Genomic DNA, 9,268 nt, shown 5'->3' with positions numbered 1-9,268 from the left:
AAGGCTATTCATTTAGAGGCAGTAAGTGATTTAACAACTGAAGCGTTTCTAGCTGCTTTAAAAAGATTTTTTGCTAGAAGGGGTAAGAGTCAGCATATATACTCAGACAATGGAACAAATTTTGTCGGAGCTTGTAGAAAGTTAGACTTAGATTTCAAAAAGGCAATCAAGAAAAACTCAACAGTAGCTCCCATATTAGAAGCAGACAAAATTCAATGGCATTTTGGGCCGCCGGCAGCTCCTCACTTCGGAGGAATTTGGGAGGCTGGAGTCAAATCAGTGAAGTATCATTTAAAAAGAGTGATAGGCGAAAGTAAATTGACATTTGAAGAGATGATTACTTTGCTATCACAGATTGAAGCAGTGCTAAATTCACGACCCTTATGTGCGATCGATAGAGAAAGCGATATATGTAGATGTTTTAACACCTGGGCATTTTTTAATAGGATGCCCATTAATAGACTGTCCTGAAGCAATTGATGACACAACAAGGGGTTCGTTAGATAGGTGGAAACTAATACAAAAAATGAAAAGAGACTTTTGGAAACGGTGGGAAAGCGAATATGTCACAATGTTGCAACAACGAATGAAATGGAAAACCAAACAGGACAATCTAGCAGTAGGTCAAATAGTAATTATTAAAAATGAAGAAAGTCATCCAGCAAAGTGGCCATTAGGCAAAGTTATAAAAACCCATCCTGGAAGCGATGGAAAAAACAGCAGCAAAACGGAAGAGCCAAATCAAGCTGCAAGCCTGTTGACATCAAGAATAACAAAAAATTCGGCGGGCCCAGGAGGGCAGAAAAGAACGAAGACATTGATGATGTGGTTCTTTACGTTGCTCATGCTAGCAATGCAAGTTAAGGCATTATACATAAATCATACGGCTAAAACAGGAGCTTCAGTGGCTGAGCTAAGAAATAATACCGCAATATATTTGGATCCGATCGGCAAAATACACATAATAAATTCAAAATGGGATTTAATCATTTATTACGAGTTAGGTTCCTATTACGATCGGATGGATGGAGTAAAAGAATTTATTAACAGACTTGAACATCAATGCAAAATATTGACATATTATGAAGAGGCCTGTGTAATGATTACCGCAACTTTAAAGCATAAATATAATAGCCTTAAGTCAAATAACGAACTGTTCATAAAGCAAGAAAATAGAAAAAGACGAGCACCATTCGAATTTGTTGGCTCAATTTACCATATATTATTTGGAATTATGGATGCTGACGACCGAGAGAATATGGAATCAAATATTAAAAATATTTTTGAAAACCAAAGGAATATCGCAAAGTTGTTTAAGAGACAGACATCAATAGTTGATTCTACAATAAATATATTAAAAAGGACGACCGATGAAGTTAACAAAAGTTTTCAAAAAATGAATGAACAGCTAAATAAATTTTATCATGAACTAGTTAAAGATCAAAATGCCGAGCGAATGACCTTAATGTTTCAGATATTAACCATTCAAATAGGAATAGTTATGGACGAATGTGAAGATATCCAAACTTCGATAATCAATTTACTAATTGACATAAATCATGGTCGCATAAATCCAAAACTAATAAAACCTTCACAACTTAATAAAGAAATTGCACTTATCAGAAACAAGCTGCCACACAAATTAGTACTACCTGGAAAACAGTTCGGTAATGAATTAAAAGAAATCTATAAGTCGATGACTGCTAAAGGGTTAATTGTCGATTCACGACTAGTCATAAACATAGAAATTCCCTTAATATCATATGAACCGTCAGATGCATACAAATTAAATCCACTGCCAATAAAATACAAAGGGAACATGATTATCCCTGATATAAAAGCAGAATCTTTAGTATACAAGTTTGATTTAAATCGATATGTATTGATAAACCAAGTCGATCTAGATAAGTGTTTAAAAAACTTGGAAGATCATTATCAATGTCCAGGGAACTGGGCTTGGAAGTCAGCTACGGACAATTCATGCGAAGTAGCAGCATTGAAACAGTTGGAAAATGAAGTATGTGGATTCAAGCCCGCTACAAATGAAAATGTTTGGATTAAATTATCTTCTCAAAATCGTTGGCTTTACAAGTTGTTTAGCAAATCAACAATACATCTAGAATGTGATAACAACCAACAAATGCGAATGGAAATCCCTAATCAAGGCATTATCACAATAAGAGAAGGATGTACAGCTCGACATGAAGGAGTAACTTTAACAGCATCTCATCACGTACAATCCGAGATCAATAAAGAATTGCTATCTTCTTCTTGGGTAAAAGACATTGAAGATATTTCAGAACTGCGAATTAAACCTTTTGATTCGACCTTAATAAACAACACCAAAGATATCCTAACACTCAAACAGCAAATAGAATTTCTCAAAAAAGAAAATATCAAATTGAAGGGTATCAATTTTCATCACGTTAGTGGTAATGCTTCGCTAACTTTAGTTTTCATAATAGGATTAATCATAATTATTTTATATTTAAGATCAAAATGTAAAAGAAGAACTGTTGTGGCTGTTACATTTGAACTACCAGTTAGATATAATCATAATTAAGTAAAATGTCAACAATCACATTTGGCTAATATGTTTAAACAACACAATTTTGGCCCCTGGCAGAATGTTCATAAAAATATGAACATGAAACTCTGCCGCAATAGAGATAGGATTTTATAAATATAACACATTCATACATACATATGCAAACATACGTAAACCGACGAAATAAACAGGAAAAATATACAGTCCACTAAATGTCAAATGCAATGATAAGCAATAGAATTGTAATGTGACCCTTGCTCATAAAATATGTGAAAATTGCTTATCTGAACAAAATACATAAATTACAGTGTATACAGAAAACATAAAGATAATATAAGTATGAAAGAAACACGCATACACCAATATATCAATGCACACAAGCAGCAACCGACAACCGATCATCAATTGTTTTAATACGTGCGTTAGATGCACTTAAGTCAACAGTGAACCTAAACAAATATAAAAGATCAATACGTTGGTCGTTTATCTCCTACTAGGATTTACTGATTCTGCATAAGACACATCAATTTTAGTGCACTTAAAATGCATTGGTATCGGATGTATACAATGAAGATAAGAATACACATTTACACACACACACACACACATATACGTAGTTAAGAAATTAGTATTAGAAAATGTATATAAGAAAGAAATATTCAATAAAGAGGTGAGATTAAATACAGCAATCTCACGGTGTACATTACTCTTGTACACTAGGCGTGGCATGGAAGATACAGAACATTGTTGTGAAGTCCGAATAGACGCTATATCTGAGGAGCAGTTAAGTCCAATTATGCTTAAGGGAGAAGCTACAGTGATTTCGAAAGAAACCACGAACATGGAATTAACCATAGATAGGCAATTGACTTGGTAGTCAAACACCTTAGAAAGAGTTAGGAAAGCGAGCCTAGCATTTTATACCTGTAAGAGAACTTTAGGTAAGACATTGGGAATCAAACCTAAGGTTGCTCATTGGCTTTATACTGCAGTTGACAGGCCCATTCTTCTATATGGAAATGTTGTCTGGTGGTGTGCTATGCAGAAAAAAGACCTATTCGAATTTACTGAGCAAGGGCAGAGATCATTGCGGGATATTGCGGAATTAGCAATATGTGGCGTCATGAAAACCACGTAATTTATGGCTTTGGACATCATGTTACATCTGCCACCCTTGGATCTCTTCTGCAAATATTCAGCGGCCTGTTCCGCTTTAATGCTCAGAGCGAGCTCACAATGGAAGACTGTCACACATGGGCATTCAACCATCTTAGACTCATATACGGATAAACTCAGTGATTGTGATTATCACCCTGTCATTCTTTGCTTCGAAAGAAAGTTCTCAGTGAAAATCCTTTCTAGACTGGACTAGCTTCAAGAATATCCATCCCCCACCACACCCGTTAAAATCTACATGTACGGATCTAAAATGGATACCGGTGTAGGATCAAGGTTATATTGCGAAGAGCTTTTTAGCAGTGGATCCTTTAAACTACCGTTCTGGGTGTAGTGTTTTTCAAGCGGAAATAAACGCTATTCATGAGTTCTTAAGATGGATGAAAACTTCAAATTAGGACCTTAGTAGGGACCCACACAGGGAACTGTCTCAGAGTTAATCACGCAAGGACTTCGGTCGCAGCTGTAGGAATGGGAAGGACTCGGAAATGTGATAATTCAACACATATTTACTTATATTTAATATTTACATTTTTTGTTTTGCCGCTCAAATTGTTCAAAAGCTCAAACATTTTGAATAATAAACGAAAATTAAGTAAAGAGCTCCTTGCATTGCACGGTGCACTGTTATCTCCAGCTCTAGAAGGTACGTAAGTATCTTAAAAATTGCACATTTCCTTAGAAAAACATAATATACTAAAACGATTTCTCTAAGAAGATTTAATTACATTCATTATTAAGAACAATCTTTCAGAGCCTTCAACTTTTCAACTAACGCAATAACCACAATAAATTTTAATGATTTTTAAATACATACTGAACAGAAAATAGCTATTAAGCTTTTACCAAAGAAACATTTTCAGAAATTAGGTTAATAACTCAATTTAAAGAAAATTTTGGTAGTTTTTTAAAACACTCTAACTCTGTTATATGACGTGTCCACCGCTACTTGCTTTTGGGTTTGCTCCAGAAAAAACACTTGTCAAATACCATAGAAATATCATAATCTAACCCATTGAGAAAATGATAACATAGAGACACAATCTCGAATAAAAATATTTTTTTATGGGGGTCCAATACTGATACCCCATTTTCACTCAAATATGTTATGCGTATTTTTTGGGAAATTAAGAAGTATGAAAGGAAGAAGATTGGCAAACAATCGTGTTGAGTCGTAAAGGCGACCAATGACGCCTCTGCTCATATAGAGAGAGAAAAAAGAAAGAATAAACGGCGTACTTTGGTACGACTCCGTGTAAGAAATTTGCAATAATAGGGAAATGGATGGATTTTGGTAAAAGTGTGTTGCTTCGTGGACTAAAGTACACTGCACTCGAAAATACAATTTTTTTTCATAGATTTTTTATTTTCGATTAAATGAATACTAAGCAGAAGATTCCAAACTATTCTTTGGATCTACTGCAATACAACAATATTTATATTTGGGACAACAAAACTTAGGTTTTTGTCTGCTCAGAAAGCCATGTGCGACGCAGTGAAAATAACACGATTCGCTAAAAAAGCTCGAATCCGATGTTATAAGCTAAATATATGTATAATATATTGGAAGAAGAAAAAATTTTCAGATCAACTTCCAGAAATCTTAACCCGCTTCCGTCAAGCTATCCCACAATCTAGTGGAACAGGTAGCTTCGATTTTCAAGACTCAAGATACGAGCCTTCTACAAGCTGGCGAAGCTAACGGACAACAAATTCTGTTGGGACGAATTCAAGTATCACACCTGTAAAAAGAATGTAAGAAGGCGGTACGTAAAGCCAAGAGGGAATCTCGGTAAGACTTTTGCGGTGAAATAGAAAAGACTAACGAGGTAGTTAGGCTTAGGAAACTTATATTAAAGAATCCAGCAATACCGATATTAAAACGTAAGAGTAGTGACGTTTGGGCTGACAATTATGAGGAGTCGTTAGAAGACATAGTCAATGTTTATTTCCCAGGGTGCAGCAGCGATACCAATGATCACGAAGCTAAACGCGATAGTGTATTGTGCATTCCTGAGGATATCATTACAGCAAACAATGTAGAAAAATGTATGGAATAATTCCGGTCATGCTCCAGAATATTATAAAAATTGCGGTGACGAGGCTAAGGAAAAGTTTCGTAGGATGCCTGAGGATCAGTTATGTGCCACAATCATGGAGAGAAGCACGGGTGGTTTTTATACTGAAAGCAGATAAATGCAACACTACTTACTCAAAAGAATATAGACCGATAACTCTGCTAAAAACGCTGGAGACGGTTTTAGACCCGTACTTAATATAGAGAAAGTACTAGAATACAAGGAATATTCCTTAAGAAGTTTTTTAAATATGTCAAGGGCATTCAACATCGTGTCCAAGCAGACTCTAAAAAATAGCAAAGAGATGCTAGGTACAAAAGCTCTATTTATATGTGGATCAAATATCTATTTGGTTAGATTTGGTTAACCCGTCTGACATTAAGCCACGCATAGGCCTTTTGGTCCCTAGTTATTAAGACTTAAAGCAGACATCAAATAGGGTGCCAACGCTCTTAGCAAACCTAAGCAGCGCAGGGGGATCTAATTTTGAGTTATCTTCCACACCCTCAAACTGTGTGGGGCTCCCAGGCATTCCGGGCGCGTTTTTGATAATGCCCGACAAAAACACAGAAGATGCTCTAAAGTTTCCTCTATGTCTTCGCTGCACTTCCTGCATTTGTCGTTGCTAGCCACCCCTATCTTGTACCCATGTGCAGCCAATAGATTATTATATTAAGTGTGAATTTAGTCAGTTTTTTGTCGTTAGTTCTACCCATAACTTTTCCAGATTTGCATGTGGTCAGATTAGACCTCATGTAACGCCCAACATTCTTCTCTCAACATTGCGTTTCCACAGTAATTTGCTGTCCAGTATTACTCCAAGGTACTTCGCATGATCTTTGAGGTGTAGTTCGTTGTTGCCTAGCTTCGGAAGGTTCCATGCCAGGACCTTACCCTTTCTAGTAAAAAGTATCATGTCCGTCTTTTCCGCGTTTATCCCTAGACCTGCGCTAGATGTCCATTTATAGACCAATTTTAGAGTGTTGTTCATCACGTTACTGATGATTTCCAGGTACGTTCCCCTACCCGTTTAGCAATGTTATCTGCATATGCCACTAGTTTTTGTGCCACTCCATCGAATTTCTTAAGCAATTCATTTGTCACAAGTAACCACAATAGCGGCAATAGTACCCCCCTTGCGGAGAATCTCTGCATGCATGTTTGCTAACGGTTGTATCGTTCCGTTCCGCTCATATCTTCCAGCAGGCTAATATCTGCTTTATCCATAGACAAACAGCGGGTTGAACATTAAGTGACTCCATACTGTTTGAAACAGCACCTTTAGTCACATCGTTCTGGCTCCTGAAATATCGAGAAATACCCCTAGAGCATACTCTTTATATTCTAATGCCTTTTCTATATTCAGTAAGAGGGAGTGAAGCGCAGTTTCAGTACATCTGCCTTCAGTGTAAGCGTGCTGAGCCTTGGATAATTTGTCCGGTGCAATTGTGTCTCTAATAAAAGCGTCTAGAATTTTCTCTAACGTTTTCAAGAGAAATTAAGTTAGATTATGTATTCCTTCGACTATAGAGGGTTGCTTTTCTTGCTTTCGGAATGAACACAACCTTCGCTTCTCCTCACGAAATAGGATCGTAGTTGAACTCCAAACATCTTAGGAATATCGGTTTTAACCATGGAACCACTTTTACTTTGGCTTACCATTTGGAACATAGCTGGGAAAAGTTAACCTAGTCCTAGAGATTTAAATGGGTCAAAACTTTGTATTTCCCATGCTATTTTATTGGTCATAATTAAATTTGCCGGGATGTTATACGTAAAATCTCTTGTTGGTTTGAGATCTATAGTGTCTGCACAGGCAGGAAAATGTAGGTAGGTAGGTAGGGTGGTTGTCGTGAGACACACTTAGACCTTCGGCAGGTCCATTGTGATACCACTGGAGCTTATCCTTACTCTACGTGTTCCCTTTCAAACCATCCGGTTGCTTTAATAAACGAGCAGAGCTTCGTTAGTTTTAGATGCGCTATATCCGCTACATCGGTTAGAAAAGCTGTATCGAGGGTGCGCAGCCTTCTCCTAGCTAGGCTTTCACACTCACATAAAAGGTGTCTGACTGTTTCCTCTTCTTCTGTATTTAGACAGCTTCTACAGAAATCGAAGTAAGGTAGTCCTAACCTTCTAGCGTGGCTGCCTATTAAACAATGACCTGTTAATACACCTATCATTTTTCTTATAGATTCCCTGTTGAATCTTAGCAAGATCTTCGATCGACCGCTGTTCCAGTTCGGTCATGTCTGTCTGCTTAGTTCGCATGTTGTGAGGTTTTGCCAGATTGTATTTACCTTTTTGATGGTTTCCCTGTCTATAAGTAATTTACAAGTGGCTATGGGCATGGGTATCAGCGCCTTATCCGGTTCGAGATCGAGCGTTGTACCGGTTCTTGCAAGTTCATCCGCCTTACAATTTCCTGCGATGTTTCTGTGGCCTGGTACCCAGATAAGGTGCACCTTGTAGCACTTAGATACGTCATCTAGTAGTTTAAAACATTCTAGAACTGTTTTTGACGAGTGCGTTTTTGATTCCAGCGCTTTTATTGCTGCTTGACTGTCCGATTAAATGAAGACTTCATTTGTGGATAATACTCTCGTTTTTGTTTCTTTAAGTCCCTCTTTTATGGCAGAGACTTCCGCTTGAAATGCACTGCAATGATCAGGTAAGCGAAATGATTGGCGTACTCCGAGTTTGTCGGAGTAGACCCCTCCACCTACTTTATTATCCAGTTTTGAGCCATCTGTGTAGATGTTTAAGTCATTTATCTTAACAATGAGCCCGTTATCCCATTCCTCTTTGGAAGGAAATACTGTGACGAAGGATTTATTAAAATTGATGTCCTTGGTCCTACAGAAATCCGTTGTGTTGGGAATGCAGGGGAATTGTTCTAAAATTGAGGAGTGTCCTCTTCGGTTCGTTCTGAGTAGGCCGATTTCTCTTAGTCTGAGAGTTGCTTTGGCAGCTGTTTGCTTACCGTACTGCTCTATTGGTAAAATGTTAAGCATGATATTTAGTGCATCTGTGGGTGTGGTTCTGAGGGCCCCACAGATGCAAAGACTGGCCATTCTTTGTACGTGTGCCATGTTTCTTTTAATGTACAATTTATCTAAAGCTGGCCACCATACTAATATGCCGTGTGTTAGGATAGGTCTGACAATTGCCGTGTACAGCCAGTATACGATAGATGGGGAGAGACCCCAACTTAGTCCTATCAGCTGTTTGCAAGAGTATAGAGCTATTGTCGCCCTTTTTACTCTATCTTCGACATTTGCCTTCCATGTTAGCTTTCGGTCTAGTATTAGACCTAGGTAGCGGGCCTCATCGCTAAATGACAGTGCCGTTCCACCTAGAGTCGGAGGAGTTATATTTGGTATTTTGTGTTTCCTGGTAAATAGGATTAGTTCAGTTTTATTGGGGTTGACGCTTAGCCCATTTGCTTTTGACCAGTTTTCAACCA

General features: G+C 37.6%; 1 protein-coding gene across 1 annotated transcript; it reads left to right on the top strand.

Moving 5' to 3' along the window:
* The first annotated feature begins 1,501 nt into the window (after positions 1–1,501).
* LOC128870028 (uncharacterized) lies at positions 1,502–2,567 on the top strand. Its single transcript, XM_054112623.1, has 2 exons — positions 1,502–2,432; positions 2,494–2,567. The coding sequence occupies exons 1-2, from the start codon at positions 1,502–1,504 to the stop codon at positions 2,565–2,567; spliced, it is 1,005 nt and encodes a 334-aa protein (XP_053968598.1).
* Positions 2,568–9,268: the final 6,701 nt, after the last annotated feature.

The sequence above is a fragment of the Anastrepha ludens genome, chromosome X (assembly GCF_028408465.1).
Source record: "Anastrepha ludens isolate Willacy chromosome X, idAnaLude1.1, whole genome shotgun sequence".
NCBI classification, from domain to species: domain Eukaryota; kingdom Metazoa; phylum Arthropoda; class Insecta; order Diptera; family Tephritidae; genus Anastrepha; species Anastrepha ludens.
Note: the sequence above shows the minus strand (reverse complement) of the source record. Positions and strands in the feature narration are given on the sequence as shown.